The sequence below is a fragment of the Anolis carolinensis genome, unplaced genomic scaffold (genome assembly GCF_035594765.1).
Source record: "Anolis carolinensis isolate JA03-04 unplaced genomic scaffold, rAnoCar3.1.pri scaffold_13, whole genome shotgun sequence".
Classification (NCBI taxonomy): domain Eukaryota; kingdom Metazoa; phylum Chordata; class Lepidosauria; order Squamata; family Dactyloidae; genus Anolis; species Anolis carolinensis.
The window spans coordinates 3,403,157-3,428,692 of NW_026943824.1; the positions used below are offsets into that span (position 1 = coordinate 3,403,157).

The window sequence follows — 25,536 nt, forward strand, 5'->3', positions numbered from 1 at the left end:
CATGTGTTTTTAAAAAATAACCCCGGAAAGAACTATTGGTCTGTTGAAAAAAATTCAACTTCCTTCCAAGGGATCCATTTTTCTCTCCTTAATGATCATTTGATATGGTTTGCCAACGGCAAAGAAAACTTGAGGCATTTTGTACCTGGGTTAATTTCCTCTGCTATTTTGTAAGTATGAGAGCAATACGGAGGCTTTACCTTGCCCTTTGTCCCCTATTATTTATAAGTGTATCATTAACTTGGATCCTGAAGATGGGAAAGGTGTTTGGGAGGAAGTCTGGTGAATGGAGAGAAGGACGGAGGGAGGAAAGCCTGCCCTGTGCCACTTCTCCTGATCAACCCTCTTTTTATGAACTTCGTTAAAAAGGAGTCCACAAAGTAATTAAAGTGTCCCTCTCTGAGAAAGCCGCAATACACACCGTGCCTGTACACAGATGTGTTTGCCATCATTAAGAGTGGAAGGTCAGCCCTTTCCTTGCTTCCTCGCAATGTATTCCTGTATGGAATTAATTGAAATAAACTTTAATCTTCCTGAAGTCACCATAAGGCCAGATAAAGAGGCCTTGTGCCTTTATGGGCGATTTCATTCTTTTTTTAAAAAATAAATTTTTATTAGTGATTTTCCAGAAAGGTGACACATGAATGAAATTGAAAATATAAAGAGTACATATAAGAACAATAACAAACATAGACTACGTGCTCTCTACAGTGAATTAAACTATATATATATATATAGCAAAACAAGAAACAAAAAGAAACAAACCAAGGACAAAAAAGAAAAGGAAATAAAAATAAAAGTAAAAATAAGGAAAAACAAGACAATGGATGGAAACACAAAACTACATACAGTAGAGTCTCACTTATCCAACACTCGCTCATCCAACGTTCTGGATTATCCAACGCATTTTTGTAGTCACTCTTTTCAAAATATTATGATATTTTGGTGCTAAATTCGTAAATACAGTAATTACAACATAACATTACTGCGTATTGAAGTACTTTTTCTGTCAAATTTGTTGTCTAACATGATGTTTTGGTGCTTAATTTGTAAAATCATAACCTAATTTGATGTTTAATAGGCTTTTCCTTAATCCCTTCTTATTGTCCAAGATATTCGCTTATCCAAGGTTCTGCCGGCCCGTTTAGCTTGGATAAGTGAGACTCTACTGTATTTGTTTATTTACTACATTAATATCCCACTCTTCTCACCCCGAAGGGGATTCTGAGCGGCTTACAAATCAATTGGGCAAACAATATATTATTAGCATAGCACAATATGAGCATTAAATTACTATATTGTACTATATCATTATATGATATTATTATTAGTAATATTACATTTAATATATAATTAATATTATTATATTGTATTGGGGGCCCCTGGTGGCACAGTGTGTTAAAGCGCTGAGCTGCTGAAATTGCAGACCAAAAGGTCACAGGTTCAAATCCCGGGAGCTGAGTGAGTGCCCGCTGTTAGCCCCAGCTCCTGGCAACGTAGCAGTTCGAAAACATGCCAATGTGAGTAGATCAATAGGTACTGCTCCGGCGGGAAGGTAACGGCGCTCCATGCAGTCATGCTGGTCACATGACCTGGAGGTGTCTATGGACAACGCCGGCTCTTCGGCTTAGAAATGGAGACGAGCACCAACCCCCAGAGTCAAGTCATGACTGGACTTAATGTCAGGGGAAACCGTTACCTTTACTTATATTGTATTACTAGCTGTGCCCTGCCACTCGTTGCTGTGGCCCATTGGAATTGCACTGAATAGCTCCGGTTTTTGGGGTTTTTTAGGCCCTGTGGAGGTTTGTGACGTGATATTTTGTGGTTTCAACCTTGAGGCGTGGATGATAGATTGTGTTATGAAATTTCGAGGTTGGGGGGTGTTTAGTTTTGTTGTTTTGCTCGGTGCCAGGATTCTATCACTCTTATATATATAGATTAGTAGTATAATATTGTATTCCATTATAATATTATTATCAATATTCTAATGTCATGTGTCACATTTAGCAGCATTTTGTGTGGTGTTTTAAAAACTTTTCTGTAAAGTATTGTTTTGTCAAGTCTGGAAGCCACTGGTGTCGCAGGTTCAAATCTGGGGAGTGGAGTGAGCACCTGCTGTTAGCCCCAGCTTCTGCCAACCTAGCAGTTCGAAAACATGCAAATGTGAGTAGATCAATAGGTACTGCTCTAGCGGGAAGGTAATGATGCTCCATGCAGTCATGCCAGCCACATGATCTTGGAGGTGTCTACTGACAACGCCTGCTCTTTGGCTTAGAAATGGAGATAAACACCAACCCCCAGAGTCGGACACGACTAGAATTAATATCAGAAGAAACCTTTACCTTTACCTATTGTTTTCTCAAATCTGGCATGCCAAGGGATAACTACTCGGAGAGATGAACACACAACTCTTGGAAGCTATTTAAGTAAATTATGTGGCTTCGATGATTTCAATGACAATACTAGTGGTCCTGTCAAGTTAACTGTACATTGTAATTTGACAGTAAAGGAAAACTGGTGCCATCCAGTCTTTTGACAAATTTCTTCTCTCTCTTTCCACCTTGATATTACACAGCTCTTAATAATAATAATAATAATAATAATAATAATAATAATAATAATAATAATGAGTTTATTTATATCCCGCCTCCATCTCCCCCAAGGGAGACTCGGGGCGGCTCACAGAAATATCAAATAAAAACAATCACAGTATACAATACATCAATAGACAAAACATGCACCAATTATAAAATCTGAACATTAACCTATGAAATAAAAACACGCTTAATAAAATATAGAATTAAAACCAGCGAGGTTACAATAATAGATAGATAAGCTAAAATGATAGCCCTCCATACTTGAGCCTTTGTCTGTTCTCTTAGTTCATGGAAGTTAGTATTGGGTTGCTGTGAGTTTTTCGGGTTGTATAGCCATGTTCCAGAAGCATTATCTCCTGACGTTTCGCCCACATCCATGTCAGGCATCCTCAGAAATTGTGAGGTCTGTTGGAAACTAGGCAAGTGAAGTTTATGTATCTGTGAAATATCCCAGGTTGTGGAGCTAGTATTATTTGTGCTCCCGTGCATGTGCTTGGCTCTTGCTATGTTGGTGCTGAACAGAAAATTTTCATTCTGAATAGGCATTTAAGGCAGGTCTAAAATATCTTGTATTATTAGAAAGTCCACACTGAAAGAAGATTGCTTTGCTCTGGAGTGTGTGGCTGCACGGTCCCATTCCCAAGAATGTAATATTTTAAATATTCAGTGCTCCAGTTACACTGTGTGAACTCTTCATTATTTCACTTAATTCCAGAGAAAGATCCTGCTCTTTTTTTTCCGCGGGAATGATCTTTATACACATTGCCTCATTTCTGCTAGATTAAGTGGATACTTAATCCGCAGTATGTACTTACTTGACAGTTTTAACTTCTAAGAAACGATGATTTTAACTTCTAAGAAATGTATATCGAGTCCTTACAACGGCCCTGCGTGGACTCAATACACATAATGGATTCATTGAAAGCTAACACACAAATTCCTTCAATAATCAGATGTTGAATATCTACCTAATATCCTTGTAAGGGCCTAAGTATCCTAAAGGCACCAGATTCTGATTGATTTTGGAAGCTAAGCAGGCTAGTACTTGGATGGGAGACCACCAAGGAATATTTTATTTATTTATTTATTTACAGTATTTATATTCCGCCCTTCTTTCTCACCCCGAAGGGGACTCAGGACGGATTACAATGAACACATATATGGCAAACATTCAATGCCAACAGACAAACAACATACAGTATAGACAGACACAGAGGCATTTAACATTTTTCCAGCTTCACGATTCCGGCCACAGGGGGAGCTGTTGCTTCACCGTCCACTAGTGGCTGCGCTTCCTCATTCCTTTCCTCGTGTTTTGCTGGCAGTTTTATGGTGTTGTAAATTAGTTAAATTAGCCTCCCCGCATAAAGCGTACCTAAATTTCCCTACATGACAGATTCAACTGTCTTTCGGGGCTGCATAGGTCAACAGCAAGCCGGGCTATTTAATGGTCGGGGGCTTAACCCGACCCGGGCTTTGAACTCATGACCTCTCGGTCAGTAGTGATTTATTGCAGCTGGTTACTAGCCAGCTGCGCCACAGCCTGAATACCATGTGCTGTAGGATGTATTTCAGAACACAACCTCTGAGGATTCCTTGGCTAAGAAAACCCTATACAATGTGCGGAGTTGAACTATATGTACGCGGAAAACCCAGCAATTTGACATCCCAGTAAATGATGTGCCGAAGCCTCATGTGCCGTGAAGTTCGAACCTGCTTTAAAGTTTGTGAATTACCCCAATTTCGAAAGTCAAGAGCTTGGGATGGAGCTGCTTGAACATCACGTCCTTGCCTCCAGTTGCGGGGTTTCAGATTTCCAAAATCATCCTTAAATTATTCCTTTTTAAACGATGTGTACTTCAAAGCAATTCAAAGAGCTTTTCTTAAGAGTGATTTTTTGGCTTTTATTCCCTTAGTTTCGAGGCTGGGCTAATGTGTGCCTTCAGGGTAAAATCTTTTCCTTTAGAGTCTAAATGCTGGTTATTTCAGCTGGGATAATGAGGAGGTTCTCTCCGTGTTTAAAAATACGTCAACGCTGCTGTACTTTACTCATTGGGAGAAGTACCAATGATAGTTATGGATTCTTAGATTTATTTGTGGGTCGCTAAGTTTTTTAGGAGCCCCCGGTGATGCCAAGCTGCTGAACTTGCTGACCAAAAGGTTTGCGGTTCGAATCCGGGGAGCGGGGTGAGCTCCCACTGTTAGCCCCAGCTTCTGTCAACCTATCAAATGTGAGTAGATCAATAGGTACTGCTCTGGCGGGAAGGTAACGGCGCTCCATGCAGTCATGTTCAGGAAATCCGCCAAAACGATTCGCAGTGAAAAATCCATCCCCAAATACATTTTTTATGCGTTTCCTTTTTCCCAGAGTTTTCAATGTATTGTTTCATAACCTTGGTTAATAAATAATGAATGAATTAAAACAGTCAAATGGAAAATCAAAGTTGTAATTACATTTCTCCAGGAACTGCCCTTAGGAAGCTTATATTCTATGGGAGCAGCTCTTCAGGAATGCTAAATTAATACGTTACGCTTTAAGTAGTTTCGTCCTGCTCCCTCCATCTGAATTATGTAAGGGAAATGTCTTTCTGTTAAGTGGTCTACTATTAAGTCTCCTGGTCTTTAAACATTAATACTTATATACTAATGCAAGTAATGTTCAAGTAAAGCTTTGTATTGTGCATATAACATTTAAAGCATACTTTATTGATTTTTCTCATGCTACAATATTTCAGTACAACTGCTTTTGACTGCTAGTAAAAAATGAAGGTTTATATAGCCAGTAACATTGACATACGTTGTCGAAGGCTTTCATGGCCGGAATCATTGGGTTGCTGTGAGTTTTCTGGGCTGTATGGCCATGCTCCAGAAGCATTCTCTCCTGACGTTTTGCCAACATCTATGGCAAGCATCCTCAAAATTGTGAGGCCTGTTGGAAACTAGACGAGTGAAGTTTATGTATCTGCGGAATGTCCCAACAAAGGATTCCCCCAAGCAGCCAGACTTCGGAGCTGCAAGGCCGTTCAATGCTAATTGAACATTCACACTTGCCTCAAATTGACAAGATTTCTTTCTCAACCCTGAACATTCCTCAAATATACAATTTATTTATTTATTTATTTATTTGCAGCATTTATATTCTGCCCTTCTGACCCCGAAGGGGACTCAGGGCGGATCACACTACACATATAGGCAAACATTCAATGCCTTTTAACATAGAACAAAGACAAACAAACATAGGCTCTGAGCGGGGCTCGAATTCATGACCTCCTGGTCAGAGTGATTCATTGCAGCTAATTGCAGCTGGCTTGCTCTCCCGCCTGCGCCATAGCCCGGGCCCACTTACCTATATAAGACCCACTCACTTAGTTTCTAACACCTCACAACCTCTGAGGATGCTTGCTATAGATGTGGGCAAAACATCAGGAGAGAGTGCTTCTGGAACATGGCCATACAGCCTTGAAAACTCACAGCAACCCATTTTAATATACAGTAGAGTCTCGCTTATCCAACGTAAACGGGCCGGCGGAATGTTGGATAAGCGAATATGTTGGATAATAAGGAGGCATTAAGGAAAAGCCTATTAAAGATCAAATTAGGTTATGATTTTACAATTAAGCACCAAAACATCATGTTAGACAAAAAAATTGGCAGAAAAAGTAGTTCAATACACAGTAATGCTATGTAGTAATCACTGTATTTATGAATTTAGCACCAAAATATCACGATGTATTGAAAACATTGACTACAAAAATGCGTTGGATAATCCAGAACCTTGGATAAGCGAGTGTTGGATAAGTGAGACTTTACTGTACTGTATTTACGAATTTAGCACCAAAATATCACAATGTATTGAAAACATTGACTACAAAAATGCGTTGGATAATCCAGAACGTTGGATAAGCCAATGTTGGATAAGTTAGACTCTACTGTACTGTATTTACGAATTTAGCACCAAAATATCACAATGTATTGAAAACATTGACTACAAAAATGCGTTGGATAATCCAGAACGTTGGATAAGCGAGTGTTGGATAAGTCAGATTCTACTGTAGGTAGATATATGCATTGAAGACATTACTATTTGTTCTAAAGAATGCTCTACAGTGTATACATTTAGATATTGGAATTAAGCAAAATATTATCTGCTTGAATTGGACATCAATGGAATTATATATGCAGTGAGAAAATAAGTCCTTTTCTTTCCTTTGTTTTCTGCACATAAAACATCTTTATTGTGTTACTGTTCAGTCCAAAGATTGATGATTTGGATCAAGTAGTATTTCCTTCTTTAGCACTCCACATTGTTTTGAAATGTGGGTTTTTTTCTTGTTTCCACCTGTTTGGGGAAGACTGTACTCTTCAGAATAATTGTATTAATTTGTGTCTCCTTGCTGGCCAGAAGGCTCTTGTCATAACCTTTTGTATATCTCGAAAACGTGCTCTGTTTGCTCGTGGTTCTTTTCCTGCCGTGCCTTTGGCTAATTTTAATTAGATGCACTTGAATCCCTGCCCTGCCGACCCTTGCGTTGGGAGAAACACAATCTGATGGATGCAATTAAGTCTCTCTAACCTTCCCTTCTCCTTTTTCCTGTCACATTGTTTGGTTTCTATTATGCTTCACTTCTTAATTATACTCTATTCGGTTATGCTTTTAGGGCTATAATGTAACCGTTGAAAAATTCTTACATTTACCTGCTTTGAACAAGATACAGTAGAGTCTCACTTATCACTTTTACAAATGAAGCACCAAAACATCATGTTAGACAACACATTTGACAGAAAAAGTAGTTCAATACGCAGTAATGCTAAGTACAGTAGAGTCTCACTTATCCAACGTTCTGGATTATCCAACGCATTTTTGTAGTCAATGTTTTCAATATATCGTGATATTTTGGTACTAAATTCGTAAATACAGTAATTACTACATAGCATTAATGTGCAATGAACTACTTTTTCTGTCAAATTTGTTGTATAACATGATGTTTTAGTGCTTAATTTGTAAAATCATAACCTATTTTGATGTTTCATAGGCTTTTTCTTAATCTCTCCTTATTATCCAACATATTCGGTTATCCAACATTCTGCCGGCCCGTTTATGTTGGATAAGTGAGACTCTACTGTAGTAATTACTGTATTTACGAATTTAGCACCAAAATATCACTATGTATTGAAAACGTTGGCTACAAAAATGCGTTGGATAATCCAGAACGTTGGATAAGCGAGGCTTGGATAAGTGAGACTCTACTGTAGCTCAGGCATGGGAAAACTTGGGCCTTCCCTTTTTGGCTTAGACATTTATATTCTGCTTGTTTGATCCAAAGAGATTTCGAAATACAGTAGAGTCTCACTTATCCAAGCCTCACTTATCCAAGCCTCTGGATTATCCAAGCCATTTTTGTAGTCAATGTTTCCTACCACTGTATTAGAGTACCGCAGATACTCGAGTATAAGCCAACCCGAATATAAGCCGAGGCACCTAATTTTACCACAAAAAACTGGGATAACTTATTGACCTAAATATAAGCCGAGGGTGGGAAATGAAGCAGCTACTGGTACATTTCAAAATAAAAATAGATACAGTAGAGTCTCACTTATCCAACATAAACGGGCTGGCAGAAGCTTGGATAAGTGAATATCTTGGAGGGATTAAGGAATAGCCTATTAAACATCAAATTAGGTTATGATTTTACAAATTAAGCACCAAAACATCATGTTATACAACAAATTTGACAGAAAAAGTAGTTCAATATGCAGTAATGTTATGTTGTAATTACTGTATTTACGAATTTAGCACCAAATATCATGATATATTGAAAACATTGACTACAAAAATGCGTTGGATAATCCAGAACGTTGGATAAGCAAGTGTTGGATAAGTGAGACTCGACTGTACCAAGAAAATTACATTAATTAATCGAGGCATCAGTAGGTTAAATAATGTATATACGTATGGATATAGATATATAGGTACATGGATCTATATGTACCCGTATATACTCGAGTATAAGCCGACCCGAATATAAGCTGAAGCACCTAATTTTACTACAAAAACTTATTGACTCGAGTATAAGACGAGGGTGGGAAATGCAACAGCTATGGGTCAATTACAAAAATAAAATAGATATTAATAAAATTGCATTATTTGAAGCATCAGTAGGTTAAATGTTTTTGAATATTTATATAAAGCTATAATTTAAGACAATAATAAGACTTTTTGATAATTTAAGATAATAATAAGATAAGACTGTCCAACTCTGAATACCTATATACTGAAGTATAAGCTGACCTGAATAGAAGCCATCCAGGACCCTCATTCGAGTATAAGCCGAGGGAAGCTTTTTCAGCCCTAAAAAAGGGCCGAAAACTAGGCTTACACTCGAGTATATACAGTATATGAACATTTTCCAGAATTCAATTCAACACAGGGCAGTGCTAAACAGTGTATAGAAATCTGCTTCAGGCTCTCAAATTGAGTTGCTCTAATCACTAGTTAAATGAGAGAGTAATTCAGGCTCTTATTGAGTTTGAGAAGCATACTGAACCATTTCTGTAGTTTCCTCTGCCGGCTTCAATCTTTCATCTCTTAAACAGCCATGTATCTTTCCAGTGGTGCTTTGTGTTATTGCCTGTTACTGAAGTGAAAGCCTTTTATTTGCTACGCGTTGCCTGTTAGTTTGCTGCTAAATTGGAAAATAGTGTGCTTTTAAGGAAATTCTCAAGTTCAGTGTTTGCTACAGGTTGAAAAGACTTAAATACATACTAAAAAAAGCACAAATCTTCTTGGATGGGAGGTAAGGAAAGAGCAAAGTATATGAAGAAAGTTCTTTGTTTGGCGCTTATTAACACTACTGTATATTCCAAATTCTATCAGTGTATTCACTTACTGGGGCATTTTTCCTCACGTAAAAATCCTTCCAAAACACCCTACTTACAGTCAGTAAAAATTCATCCAGAAAGTGTTTCTGAGAAGCCTTTCGCTAGGAAAAACAAGGTCAGAGGCTGAGATGAGCTCAGAGGATTAAACTCCAAGTAGACAGGATAATGAACTGATAGATAGGAGACGTAGTTTTTGTGAATGCAGAGTTTGGGAAGGACACAGCGTCCATTAGCCAAAAAGCCGTTATCAGTTTCCCGGGGAAGACGGCATGCTTTTATGTCTATATAAGAGAGACCAGAGGGATTTTTCAGCAGTCTGCTCAATATTGGAGTTTGAGAAGCAACATCCATGGTCAAGTCTTAGCTAACCTGCTAAGGGATTTCTAGTTTCATGTTTCATGCTTTCAAGTTTAAGTGATTACTCCTGGATTTCCGTATTGGATTTTTAATGCTGCTTTTTTGTGTTCTATGCTGGATGTCTTATTGACTTGGATTTTGAAACAACCCTTGTGCCTTGAATCCTTTGGACTTTTTTATACATTTAAACTTGGACATTTTTTACTTTTTTTTGCTGAGCTGCTTTTTATATACTGTATATACAGTAGAGTCTCACTAATCCAAGCCTCTGGATAATCCAAGCCATTTTTGTAGTCAATGTTTTCAATATATCGTGTTATTTTGGTGCTAAATTCGTAAATACGGTAATTACAGCATAACATTACTGCGTATAGAACTACTTTTTCTGTCAAATTTGTTGTGTAACATGAAGTTTTGGTGCTTAATTTGTAAAATCATAACCTAATTTGATGTTTAACAGGCTTTTCCTTAATCCCTCCTTATTATCCAAGATATTCTCTTATCCAAGCTTCTGCCGGCCCGTTTAGCTTGGATAAGAGAGAGTCTACTGTACTTGAGTATAAGCCTAGTTTTGCAGCCCTTTTTTTAAGGCTGAAAAAGCCCCCCTTGGCTTATACTCGGGTGAGGGTCCTGGTTGGCTTATATTTGGGTCAGCTTATACTCGAGAATATATGGTACATTTATTATTTTTCTCTATTATTATTGGTATTATTACATTTATTATTTTTCTCTATTATTGTTGCTACTATTACATTTATTTTACTCTATTTTTATTATTATTATTATAAATACATTTATTATTTCACTCTGATCTTATTGTTATTACTGCATTTATTATTTTACTCTTATTTATTATTACATGTATTATTTTCCTGTATTTATTATTATTATTATTATTATTATTATTATTATTATTATTCCATGTATTATTTTCCTGTATTTATTATTATTATTATTCCATGTATTATTTTACTCTATTATTATTAAAAGGATACATAAGGGCATTTGCATTGAAGAAGATTAGAATAATGATTTGATCAGAGTTGAACAGTATTATCTTAAATTTGAGCTTGATGTAAATATTCAAAAACATTTAATCTACGGATGCCTCAATTAATGTAATTTTATTGGTTTCTATTTTTATTTCTGAAATTTACCACCCTCAGCTTATACTGGAGTCAATGTTTTCCCAGTTTTTTTGTGGTAAAATTAGGCGCCTCGGCTTATATTCAGGTCGGCTTATACTCGAGTATATACGGTAATCTTCAATAAACTGCTTTCCTTTTTTTCTTATTATAATGTGTTTATTAGGGTTTTATGAAGAAAGTAAGTGAAATTTGTTTTACATCGATAGTGGGAGAACAATGATTTTTATAGAAAAGTAGGAAAAAGAAAAAGGAAAAAAAATAGAAAAAAAATTTTGACTTCCATCTTGCTTTTACTGGTCATTCAGTTCTTTCATATACAGTACTAGCTGTGCCCGGCCACACGTTGCTGTGGCATTATCTGGTGTTGTTGGTGAGAAATTGTTGAGGTAGTGGTGGTATTGAATGTCTGTTGTATGGTTGTCTTTATGTTTAGTATGCATTTGGTTGTTTGTGTACTGTGAAAGTGGTGAGGGTAGAGGGGGTCTGTGTCCCTGTGTAGTATTGTATAGTATTTATACGTTGTCCATGTGTTGTGAATGCTTGGATTGTGTCCTGCTGCATCGTAGAAAGGGTTGGGCTGGATGGCCCTTAGGGGTCTCTCCAAACTCTTGTGCCTGTCCCCTGGGCTGAGTAGGTTGCTAGGAGACCAAGTGGGCAGAACTTAGCCTTGTAACTGGCAGCAATTGGATAAAAACAATTATTCCTCTCCCTTTAATTAGGACTTTATTTTTCTTTTCTTTTTGTTGTATCAACCTAGAGCCGTGAATGATGGGTTGTGTTGTCAAATTTTGAGGTTGGGGGGCCTGTAGTTTTGTTGTTTTGTCCGCTGCCCTGATGCCATCACTCTTTTATATATATAGATCTTACCGTAAAGGTACATGTGGTGAAATCTAGTTTTTTCTGTTTTAAATAGTCTTTTACTAGGTCCCAGTTGGTTTCTTTTTTAGGAAGCCCATGGTTTGGTGAAACTGCTTTCCTTTTTTAACTTGGACTGGAGTGTGGTGGTTAAGTACAAAGGTGTTTCCTGCCCTACAACACTTTCAGTTGATTTTATCCAGCCAGTCTTCTATTGATAGTATGGCTTCTTATCTCATCTGTAGTCCAGTAGATCCTCTGATGCTGGGGAGAATTATTTCAAACACTGGAGATGTTTATTCGTTGCTCTTCAGTAAAAGCAGATGTCGAGGTGTTGCTGAACCTGGTATTACATAGGATGTAGTGTTCCTTTTTTTTAATAAATGATTTTTATTAAAGCTTTTGAGTTACATTGGTGACCCTATAGGAAAGTTGGGGAAGGATTGTCCAAGGGAAAGGTAATAAAAGACGAAATATGGGGTGAGAAGGTGTGATAATTTGAGGAAAGGGAATGGGGTTAAGGAAAGTAAAACTAATGGTTAAGGTGTGGGGTGTGTGTGTGTGTGTGGATGACTTCTTCTTTCTTCCAGTTTTCTGGTCTTCCTTTAAGCATAATTTTCCTTTAGATATTCTTCTAAATTTGTCCAGTCCGTTTCTTTCATTTTGTTGTCCGTATTTTTTTTTTACTAGAAAAGTTAATCTATCCATATCTCTTATCTCAATAATTTTATCTGTCCTCAATTCTTTTGTAGGTGGTGTTTCTGATTTCCAATATTTAGCTATTATAATCCTCACTGCAGCAATAAAATAAGTGAAAAGTTTGTCTTTATTTACATCCAAATTTTCTTTTGGATCTAAGAGGCCTAATAAAAAAAATTCTGGTTTCAACTCAAGTTTTAATTTTAATATTTTGTTACATTCTGTTTGTACTACTTTCCAATAACTAAGTAACTTTTTACATTTCCACCACATATGGAAGTAGGACCCTACTTGTTCCTTACACCTCCAACAGTGGTTATTCACATTTTTCCACATTAATCCTATTTTTTTTGTGGTGTCAATGTATTGTTCCTTTTTGTTGGCCTGGGGACTTGCTAAATAAAGACAGTGCCTCCCATCCTACAAATAAAGAACAGGAACTCCTCTGGTCAGCTTCTACTGAATTATAGCCAGTTCGGATTTTTTTACATGCACATTTCTTCTAATGAGAACTATATCTATGCTTCTCTAACCGTGGATTGTTTGTCTTTCTCTTGTCTAAGGAGCCCCGATGATCTTTCCAGCCACATGGTTGCCCTTCAGCAGCGGGAGCTTGTACTGAAAGAGCAAAACTCTGCCATCTCCAGCAGGTAGGACTGTCAACAGACGTCAATAGGGACTGTGATGAGAAGTTATTATGTATAGTGCCGACCTGCATGCACCGCTGTGAGAGTGCGCACCAACAAATAATCATTTGTCATTCTGAGGCTGACATTGCAAACAATTCATTGGACACCCACATGTGTTGTGATTCCAACAACATTTGGGAAGTGAGCAAAAGCCAAATCCCGCTTATCTTTGCATTTTAAACACGATTTGAACGTTTCACAAGGTGAGGATGTAGTTACATAACCGCTCTGAGGTGACCTCAAAGGCTCTTCAAATGGAAAATACTTGATCGTGATTTTGGAGCATTGCTCGGTGTGCACTTTGTATTTATTTGTATATGTTTATGGGTTGCAGTTTGCAACAGCAGGAATACTAATTGGAGATGCGGCATAAAGGTGGAAAGCTTCTTGATATTGATTCTGATTTAGATACTGAAGTTATAAAAATGTGTGACTGACTACCTCTTTCAGCCTTGGTTTAATGTTTTTAAGTCCATGCATTTATGTGTTTTAAATGCAATTTTTTATCCTGTATTTTTGTTTTAATTGATATGTTGTATTACTGTTTTATCTTTTTATAGTGTGATTTGTATTATGTTGCCTATATTTTGCCCTATGTTGTTTGGGCCTCTGCCCCATGTAAGCCCCCCCGAGTCCCCTGTGCTCACCCCGACGTGGGCTGGCCTCGAACTCATGACCTCTTGGTCACAGTGATTTATTGCAGCTGGCTGCTAACCAGCCTGCGCCACAGCCCGTCCCCATATTTGACTGATTCTCTGGTTGTTTTACTCTTTCCTAGAGGTTTGCCAGGGAATTGAAGGGTGTCACATTTGTTTTGTTAGCTAGCCCATAATCCCCAGGGTGCATATATTTTCATTTCAAGGAGGCTTGAACATTTATTTTTCAACTTTAATTTTCAGATCTCCAATAGATAGTCCTGTGGCATTTAACGCCAAGTCTAATCGTCTTGTTTCCAGAACTGGTGGATATTTTTTAAAAAATGACATATAGTATCTAAAGTAGGCATGGGTAAACTTTGGCCCTCCAGGTGTTTTGGACTTCAACTCACACAATTCCTAACAGCCGGTAGGCTGTTAGGAATTGTGAGAGTTGAAGTCCAAAACACCTGGAGGCCCGAAGTTTGCCCATGCCTCATCTAAAGTCTCCACAGGAGCATCAGCCTTTTCTGCAGCATGAAATTTATGTGGAACCTCTGCTTTTTGGTGGAATTTTATCTCTCCGACCAAATGACAGGAAGGCCTGGCAGTGGCAACCACAGATTTGGGCTTGTCCAACAAATCCCATCATTAGGATTGTCAGTAGTTTTTGCAAACACAAGCATAACACTGTGGTTTGTCTCTCCAATTTTATGCCACCCGGAAGCCTTGTGTATCTGCATCCCGAGGCATTGGTTAGTACAGCCTTGACATAACAGAGCTAGCTGCTTGAAAATAGTTTTTAAATAGGGTACAAAGTGGCAACGGCACTGTGTGGTAGCTGAGTGCTTTGGTTAAAGCTCAGCAGGGCAATTCTTTGTGCAAACACTTGAAAACACAGTGTGCCTTTCTTGAAAGAACACCTGGTTTCTGTATGTTTTGTAGCTGTTGACTCTTGCGGCTTATTCTCGATGCTTTTGGACAAAAGTTAAAGAGGCGTACCATGCTGATAAGACTAGTAAAGGCAACCTGCCCTTCTGGAAAAGATACTTTCGCAAGATTTTAGGATAATTCTGTGCAGGACGGTCTTGGTCTGTGATGAGAATTGAATATTTTCTCTCTAACATGCTTCCAATCCCCAACAGCTTAGAACAGGGGTCCCCAAACTAAGGCCCGGGGGCCGGATGCGGCCCATCGAAACCATTTATCCGGCCCCCACGACACAAGGGCAGAAGGGGGTTGGGCTAAATAATCCAAGGGGTCTCTTCTTCTCTTACAACCATTATTATTATTATTTTATTATGACACAGCAAACAAGATAGATATGCTGGATTTCATATCACAAAATCACAAGTCGAACACTTCCCAAGTGTCTAGGACTGGGTGATGTAATTTCGGATGATGCGTGCAGATCCCAGTCGGGTGGCCTTTTGCAGTTGGCAGATCGTAATTTTGTCAATGTCTATTGTTTCCAAATGCCGGCTGAGATCTTTTGGCACGGCACCCAACGTGAATCACCTTTACTGGTTTCTGCCAGAGTCTTTGAAGTTCAATCTTGAGGTCCTGAGAGCGGCTGAGTTTTTCCTGTTGTTTTTCGTCAATGTGACTGTCACCTGGGATGGCGACATCAATGATCCAAACCTTTTTCTTTTCCACAACTGTGATGTCTGGTGTGTTGTGTTCCAGAATTTTGTCAGTCTGGATTCGGACGTCCCACAGTATCTTTGCGTGCTCATTTTCCAATACTTTTGCAGGTTTGTGATCCCACCAGTTCTTTGCTGCTGGGAGGTGGTACTTGAGGCATAAGTTCCAATGGATCATTTGGGCCACACAGTTGTGCCTCTGTTTGTAGTCTGTCTGTGCAATTTTCTTACAGCAGCTGAGGATATGATCAATGGTTTCGTCGGTTTCCTTGCACAGTCTGCATTTTGGGTCAACAGCTGATTTTTCGATCTTGGCCTTAATTGCATTTGTTCTGATGGCTTACTCCTGGGCTGCAAGGATCATTGTTATTATTATTATTATTATTATTATTATTATTATTATTATTATTATTATTAACATTAAGGCTGGGTGGCCATCTGTCAGGGATGCTTTGCTTGTGCTTTTGGTGCGCAGAGGCAGAAGGGTGTTGGACTAAGGGTCTCTTCCAACCCTCTTTTTTTATTATGACACAGAAAACAAGATAGATATGCTGGATTTCGTTTCACAAAATCACAAGTTGAACACTTCCCAAGTGTCTAGGACTGTGTGATGTATTTTCGGATGATGCGTGCAGATCCCAGTAGGGTGGCCTTTTGCAGTTGACAGATCGTAATTTTATCAATGTCTGTTGTTTCCAAATGCCGGCTGAGATCTTTTGGCACGGCACATTTATTTTTATTATTATTGTTATAGTTATTATTATTATTATTAACATTGAGGCTGGGTGGCCATCTGTCAGGGATGCTTTGCTTGTGCTTTCAGTGCAGAAAGGCAGAAGGGGATTGGACTCAATGGCCCAAAGGGTCTCTTCCAACCCTCTTTATTATTATTATTATTATTTTATTGTATGACACAGCAAACAAGATAGACATGCTGGATTTCGTATCACAAGTCGAACACTTCCCAAGTGTCTAGGACTGTGTGATGTATTTTCGGATGATGCGTGCAGATCCCAGTAGGGTGGCCTTTTGCAGTTGGCAGATCGTGATTTTGTCAATGTCTATTGTTTCCAAATGCTGGCTGAGATCTTTTGGCACGGCACCCAGTGTGCCCATCACCACCGGGACCACCTGCACTGGTTTCTGCCAGAGTCTTTGAAGTTCAATCTTGAGGTCCTGATAGCGGCTGAGTTTTTCCTGTTGTTTTTCGTCAATGCGACTGTCACCTGGGATGGCAACATCAATGATATTATTAATTATTATTATTGCTCAGTGGCCAACTATAGTCCGGCCCGCCAACAGTCCGAAGGATCGTGAACTGGCCCCCTGTTTAAAAAGTTTGGGGATCCCTGGCTTAGAGAGATAGATCTCTTCATTCACATCATAGTTTTTCTACCTGTCCTGCAATGCCTCCTCTTAGCACTTGGTGCCTTCATTTGACCACTGGATATCTCTGTTCTTGTAGGAACGTTATAATTCTATCTGGATTTTCAGTATGAATGTTTTAGAAATCTAGTACATTTTAACAATAACAGCAGAGCAGGATATTATGTGTATGTGTGTGTGAATCTGTAGTAATTTTTTTATATTGAATTAGATGTTTTGGGCACCGTATATGCCTATTCCACTACCCAACCGATCTCACTTTGTAGTCTGTTTTATGTCTCTGGAAGAGCATTCACCATTTTATAAGCAATGCAAATAATTGGGGTGGTTGGTACACTATGAAATGGTCTTGGTTTTATGATGGTAGATCCCTGTCTTGAAAAGTATAACCAATTATCAAGAGTAACGATACTGAAAATGATAGATTATTTTCTCTTCAATGCTTATAGAGTAAAATATAGTTTACGGAGGAAGCTACAATACCAAGGTATGTTATGGGAGAATAATACCTTGTTTGCAGTTGTTAGGCTTTGAATAACTGCCATCAAGCCACTCACCCATTGAAAGAGCTGACTAAAAACATGTTTTATCTCTCAAATAATTTTTATCAAAGCATATTTCTGCACAAACTTTATGAACCTGACCGGTGATCTTTTGTTTAACCAAACCACTTGGTTAAACAAAAGACTTGTTTCCAACAAGACGACCTGGACTGATTTATGGATAAAGCATGAGGATCCTGGATGAACGGATTTAACCATATGTCTTATATTTTATATTGTATCTAATTGTTCTTAATGGATCTATATATATAAAAGGATAATGAAATTTCGGCCTAGGACAAAACAATAAAACTACACACCCCAGAAATACTAAACTTGGCAGCACAATCCCTCATCCATGCCTCTATGTTCATACAACAAAAAGAAAAGAAAAATAAAGTCCTAATTAGAGGGAGAGAAATAATTGTTTTTATCCAATTGCTGCCAGTTAGAAGGCTTAGCTCCGCCCACTTGGTCTCCTAGCAACCCACTCAGCCCAGGGGACAGGCAGAGTTAGGCCTCACTTAGGCCTCTTCCACACTGCCTAGAAAATACAGATTATGTATCCTTTTAATAATAATAGAGTGAAATAATAAATGTAATAATAATAATAATAAATTCAGTAAAATCGTAAATGTAATAATAGAGTAAAATAATAAATGTATTAATAATAATTAATCGAGTAAAATAATAAATGTAACAATACCAATTATAATAGAGAAAAATAATAAATATACCATATATACTTGAGTATAAGCCGACCTGAATATAAACCCACCAGGACCCTCACCCGAGTATAAGCTGAGGTGGGTTTTTTTTTCAGTCCTAAAAAAGGGCTGAAAAATTAGGCTTATACTCGAGTATAGACAGTAAACACAACACTGGAAATAGTGGCAGGGTAAGGGCGTCATGTTGTATTTGTTTTCATGTTCCAGTCTAGAAGTGACGCCAATTGGTGTGGACATCTTTATTTCCGGAGAGATTCAGGGTTATTTCATTCTTGTCATGCCTGCATATTTATGTTGACGTGGACATGCCTGTGCATGTCTTTCTTCTTTGGCCAGCATATTATACTTCACTAGTAATCAGATATCGTTGTTACTTTGCCTTGAGTTGCATGTGCATATTTCTGCAGCTTGTGACAGAGGAGTCATTTTTAAGAAGTTTCAATCGAAGTCTTGCTTTTAGCTGTGCCTGGCAAAAAAAAAGTGTCCAAATTGTTGAAACTTGCGAAATAGCTTTTTGCTGCTCTGAAATGTGTAAATGACTAATGTGCATAATTTATTTCAGCATCTGGGCCTGAAAAGTTGCATACCAAATTTTGTTTGGTTGGCTCAACAATGGCTGAAAATTGGGATTTATCATGTAAATGCCGACGGAGACGAACATGTGTCAACTAAGTGGGCCTGACAAACCTTCTTATTGTACACTTCCTGCTGGTGAAATGTTAATTTTTTGCTGCCTTCATTGCATTTTTTTTCCTCTTTGCTTAATCTAGTCTTTTCAAAGCCTGGCTGTTCACGTTGCACTTCAGCTCCGGATTCGTTTTTTCTCGAGTGTGCAGAAAACTTGTCAGGTGCCCATGTTGCTTCTCTGGAAGAAAAGCGTTTCTGGGAGCCGAGGATAATCTTTGTTAGTTCATGAGGGTGGCAAAAGGAGCAGCAGGTGTGTCTGGAAGCTTGTTTTCTGCTGCAATAATGTGATCCAGACAGAAGATGGTGCCTTCAGACTTTGCTCACTTCCTTGCTCTTTCCTCTCCTCCCCCACGTTAATTTTTTTTTTTAAATAAAAAAAGCCCATCTTGTGCAGCACACAGCCGGAACGCTGTCACCAGGATTATAAATTCTGAAGCCAATTAGATAAAAAATGTTGCAAATGAAAGGGAAGAAGCTAAAAGCTGGCAAATATCTTCATGTGAATATGCCAGCCTTGGAAAGTGCTTCCGAGCGAGCTTTCACCGGCACTTTAAAACATCCTACAACACCACATAACACAACACAACACGGAGCTCAAGCACCTGCTGAGTTAACTCTGTTTTACTATGTTGTCCTAGAGCTAGACAAGATAATTTAGGGACTTGGTTAGGCTCCAGGGTGTGATAATTGCACGTACATTCTTCCAGTCGGCGTGGTTTGACTGTTGGATTATAATGTTGGGAGACCCGGGTTCAAATCCCTGCTCGGCTGTGTAAACACACTGGGTGACCTTAGACAAGCCACACTCGGAGGAAGGCAATAGCAAGACATCTCTGTGTTAGATCTGCTGTAAGTCAGGGGTGATATGAAGGCACCCAAAAACAACAATGGTGTGTATCCATCAGAGTATTAGGCAGAGATCTTGCGGATGGTGTTAATGCCCTGAGATGGTTTCTTCCTACCTTCAGGGTTTCCTGCTGTGCTATCCTCATGGAGTCCATCTGGTATTCTTACTGTTGCACTCTATTTATTTACAGTATTTTATTTATTTATTATATTTATTTATTTGTTTACAGTATTTATATTCCGCCCTTCTTTCTCACCCCGAAGGGGACTCAGGGCGGTTCACATTATATATATATATATAGGGCAAACATTCAATGCCCATATACACATAGAACTGAGACAGAGACAGACACAGAGACAATTTAACCTTCTTATATTTCCCCCTTCTTTCTCACCCCGAAGGGGACTCAGGGCGGATCACATTGTACACATATAAGGCAAACATTCAATGCCATATAACATAGAACCGAGACAGAGACAGACGCAGTGACAATTTAACCTTCTTATATTCCACCCTTCTTTCTCACCCCGAAGGGGACTCAGGGCGGATCACATTATATATATATAGGGCAAACATTCAATGCCCATATACACATAGAACCGAGACAGAGACAGACGCAGAGGCAATTTAACCTTGTTATATTCCTCCCTTCTTTCTCACCCCGAAGGGGACTCAGGGTGGATCACATTATATACATATAGGGCAAACATTCAATGCCCATATACACATAGGACAGAGACAGAGACAGACGCAGAGGCAATTTAACCTTGTTATATTCCTCCCTTCTTTCTCACCCCGAAGGGGACTCAGGGTGGATCACATTATATACATATAGGGCAAACATTCAATGCCCATATACACATAGAACCGAGACAGAGACAGACGCAGAGACAATTTAACCTTCTTATATTCCTCCCTTCTTTCCCACCCCGAAGGGGACTCAGGGCGGATCACAATTGTACACATATAAGGCAAACATTCAGTGCCATATTGATGGCCCATGGGGTCTCTTCCAACTCTACTATTCTATGATTCTATATAACATATAATAGAGTCAGAGACAGACACAGAGGCAATTTAAACCTTCTCCAGCTTCCAGAGGGTATGTGTGATTCCGGCCACAGGGGGAGCAGCTGCTTCATCATCCACTGCGATGGCAACTTCCTCATTCCAACGGCGGCTGGATGATTTTTATGGTGTTGTAAATTAGCCTCCCCACATATAAGTGGTACCTAAATTTCCTACGTGATAGATGCAACTATCTTTCGGGTTGCTTATGTCAACAACGAGCAGGGGTTATATTTTTTTATTTTAATTGTCAGGTGCTCACCCCGACACGGGCTGGCCTCGAACTCATGAGTGATTTATTGCAGCTGGCTGCTAACCAGCCTGCACCACAGCCTGGCCCCCACTCTAGCCTTGAGACACCTTTTCACCCAGCATCACACCAGCGCCCAGTATTCAAAGTACAGCAGTTTATTAGGAAAAGCATGTACAAAAGGGAAAAAAGTAGAAAGGGAACTATGAAATAGCAGTAGTCTATATACAAAAGCCCCGGAGTCCAAAGTAGCAAGGTACATAAAATCAAGGAAGTCAAAATCATAGGTATAAATCCATAAGCATGAAAAGGCAAAACTCTTAACAGAACATAGGCAAACACAGGATACATGAAACATGAGCTTGGGAGCTGAAAGACACCAAGTAGACAGCACTTAATTTAAGCTCAGGCCTGAACAAGAAGCCACGAGATCGTGCCTCTGACACCTGAGTTTCATGGAGTCTTTCTGAACGTCTAATTAACCTTTCCTTCACTCCCTCCATGCTGAGACCTAATCTGGTATCATATCTTTTAATCTCCTAGGAGCCCCCAGAAGCAACTTGCAGTTTCTCAAGTCGCTCCTGACACACACAAAAAATCTGCTTGCAAGTTGTTAAGAAATATGACAAGTTTTGTTTGCAAAACTAGTTCGGCTCAGCTCAGCAATTTATTACGGTCTATGACCAGAATATATAGAAATGGGCACAGGTGCCCGAAAAGGGGAATCGCAGTTCTCATAAAAGTCAGATAAAAGAACAAGTTAAAAACATGCTATGATAAAAACAAATTAAAAGCAGACTATTAGCAGGGTCAGCTAATAGTAAATATCGATCCACTAAGTGGCTCTGGAGGGGGATAGAGCATTTGCAGTCTTTCAGTTATAACAGATTGCTCTGGCTACAGGCCCTGTGGGGTCAGTCATCGTCCGTCTGATGGAAATTGCTGCCGCACAGAACCTGGCGACACTATAGGTTATTGCAGAACAGGAGTCTGAGAGCAGCAGAGAGGTGTAGTATCTTTCAGTGTGGCCTGGATGTTTTAAAAGCCAAGGAGTGATGTTTGCAAAACTAGTTAAAACCTAAGGTTATCTCCTGATGAGGTGAACTGTGCTCCTTAAAAAAAGAAATTGTACACTAATTTTTGTTTCGTGTTGCAGTCATGGATTCCAGTTGTATAACAACGAAACTCATTCTCTCACCTAACACTGAAACTATTGTAAATTTTTTCCTTTATCAGAATAAATGGTTGTTTGAGGAACCCCACAGACTTTGTCTTCTCTCTGGGGTACCTGTTTTATCCTTGCCTAAAAGGGATACTTGGAATAGCTGGGTCATTGGACAATGGCTGAGTCATCTTTCCAAGTGACTTTACAATTAGAGCAAGTAGGAGAGTAGGACACCTTTCATGTCGGAACATTTGAGTATTCAAAACAAAGAGTCCACAGTTTTCTTCTTCGGTTAGTTCTACTTCTAGGTGTTGTATGTACTAAAGACATCGGTGTTAACACAACATAGAGGGATATGATGTTAAGAATTTGGCAGAAAAGAACATTGGTAGGAGGTCTCCTGAAACTATTGTTCTTCAGGTGCGGCATTTGTTAGAGATGTTTCCTGTAGAGAAGGATGCAACCCTAGGTGAAGTGAGACTTTGCCAGCACAATGGAAATGAAACTGGATCGTCTTGCTCCCTGTGGGCAAACACTTTTCTCTGTGATTGTTCAGTAACTTTGCTGTAGTATAATTGATCCAAAGAGTGAGAAATTGCAATGCGAAAGTGACTGTTAGTAGAGGACTCTGCAAACTTGGACTGAGTGGTTGCTTCAAAAGTTTTTATCAGCAGAACTTGCTCTAATACGAAATGCAACTGTAGTCCTGAAAGAGTAATACAGTAGAGTCTCACTTATCCAAGACTTACTTATCCAAGGTTCTGGATTATCCAAGGCATTTTTGTAGTCAATGTTTTCAATATATTGTGATATTTTGGTGCTAAATTCGTAAATACAGTAATTACAACATAACATTACTGCGTATTGAACTACTTTTTCTGTCCAATTTGTTGTATAACATGATGTTTTGGTGCTTAATTTGTACAATCATGACCTAATTTGATGTTTAATAGGCTTTTCCTTAATCCCTTCTTATTGTCCAAGATATTCGCTTATCCAAGGTTCTGCCGGCCCATTTAGCTTGGATAAGTGAGACTCCATAAGTGATGTAGTCCTGGTTTTGAAACTAAGATCCCAAACTGATGCAGGTTTGGGTTGTTATGAGTTTTCCAGACTGCATGGCCATGTTCCAGAAGCATTCTTTCCTGACGTTTCATCCAAATTTATGGCAGGCATTCTCTGAGGTTGTGAAGTCTGTTGGAAACTAGGCAAGTGGGGTTTATATATATCTGTGGAATAATATCCAGGGTGGAAGAAAGAACTCTTGTTTGTTGGAGGTTGAATAGGTAAAGGTAAAGGTTTCACCTGACGTTAAGTCCAGTCATGTCTGACTCTGGGGGTTGGTGCTCATCTCAATTTCTAAGCCGAAGAGCCGGTGTTGTCCATAGACACCTCCAAGGTCATGTGGCCATAGGCATGACTTCATGGAGCGCCGTTACCTTCCTGCAGGAGCGGTACCTATTGATCTACTCACATTGGCATGTTTTCGAACTGCTAGGTTGGCAGGAGCTGGGGCTAACAGCGGGCGCTCACTCCGCTCCCGGGATTTGAACCTGGGACCTTTTGGTCCGCAAGTTCAGCAGCTCAGCACTTTAACACAGTGTGCCACCAGGGGCCCAGCATTGAATAGCCATACAGTTTTAAAGCTTGCCTGCTTGCTGCCTGGGGGAATCCTTTGTTGGGAGGTGATTAGCTGGCCCTGATTGTTTCTTGTCTGGAATTCCCATTTTTGAATCACCCAGTGATTCCAGCCAAGAAAGCCTTCGACAACACATTAATACAGGTTTGTGAAATTAATCCATGGAATGCATCGCTCATCACAACAGATCTTTTTCATTACCTTTTCTGGCATGCAAAATCGTGAGAAATCTATTGCATCCAACTACATGTTTGTTATTGGAATGTGCCTTCTGTGTAGTCCATTCAAACCAAGTATGAGATGCATTCTTTTGCAAATAGGCAACCCATTCCAATGAAAAGCATTGTTGCACTCATTTAGTTTCGGTTAGTATTTGCGAAGAGAAAGCAAATAACTATGTTGTCGAAGGCTTTCATGACTGGAATCCTGGGTTGTTGCGAGTTTTCCGGGCTGTATGGCCATGTCCCAGAAGCATTCTCCCCTGGTGTTTCGCCCACAGCTATGGCAGGCATCCTCAGAGGTTGCGGGGTCTGTCAGAAACTATATGAGGTTTATATATCTGTGGGGAGAAGAACTCTGGTCTGCGGTCTGCTTGTCTGCTCTCTCCCACCCTGGTCATCATTCCACAGATATATAAACCCCACTTGCATACGTTTCCAACAGACCTCACACCTCTGAGGATGCCTGCCATAGATGTGGGCGAAACAACAGGAGAGAAGGCTTCTGGAACATGATCATGCAGCCCAGAAATTTATTTCCATCATTTCTACCCTGCCCTTCTCATTCGAGGGGACTCAGGGCGGCTTACAAACTGGCAATTAATGCTGATACACCAAAATACAATAAAATAAACATTAAAACAGTTAAAACAGTTTTAATAAACAATATAGGTAAAGGTAAAGGTTTCCGCTGATGTTAAGTCCAGTCATGTCTGATTCTGGGGGTTGGTGCTCATCTCCATTTCTAAGCCAAAGAGCCGGTGTTGTCCGTAGACACCTCCAAGGTCATGTGGCCACTGGCATGACTGCATGTAGCGCCGTTAACTTTCCGCCGGAGCTGCACCTATTGATCTACTCACACTCTGGGGGTTGGTGCTCATCTCAATTTCTAAGCCAAAGAGCCGGCGTTGTCCGTAGACACCTCCAAGGTCATGTGGCCACTGGCAAGACTGCATGGAGCGCCGTTACCTTCCCGCCAGAGCGGTACCTATTGATCTACTCACATTGACATGTTTTCGAACTGCTAGGTTGGCAGGAGCTGGGGCTAACAGTGGGCGCTCATTCCGCTCCCGGGATTTGAACCTGGGACCTTTCGGTCTGCAAGTTCAGCAGCTCAGCGCTTTAATGCACTTTGCCACCGGGGCTCCTAAATATACAATATATAAAGTTTAAAACAGGGCAAAGTGCTTATGCCATTCGTCCTCCAGACCCTGTAGAAAAACCTTATTCCAGACCAAGTCGAAGCCAGTAAAGAAAATTCACAGCAACCCAAAGATTGCCATATTTTTCATCTCACGCTTGCAGATTTCCCTTTTTGACTTCCAGTTAATTTTATATATGGAATACTTGATTAACCTTGTATTCATTCTTCATAGATAATTTAAACGAAGGCAATACAAATGGCAGGTTGAAGGCAGAGGAAGGAAGCTTCTCCTTTTCATTCCAAGGCTCCGGCACCAGGATGCCTTGTGCGATTACTCCCGAAACCTGAAATTGATTT

General features: G+C 39.5%; 1 protein-coding gene across 1 annotated transcript in view; it reads left to right on the forward strand.

Moving 5' to 3' along the window:
* The window catches only part of mad1l1 (mitotic arrest deficient 1 like 1), a 527,237-nt gene that overhangs the window by 29,830 nt on the left and 471,871 nt on the right, over nucleotides 1-25,536 (forward strand). Inside the window, exon 10 of the mRNA XM_062964141.1 lies at nucleotides 13,102-13,188. Within this exon, the coding sequence (XP_062820211.1) occupies nucleotides 13,102-13,188 (87 nt within the window). The remainder of the gene's footprint in view (nucleotides 1-13,101; nucleotides 13,189-25,536) is intronic.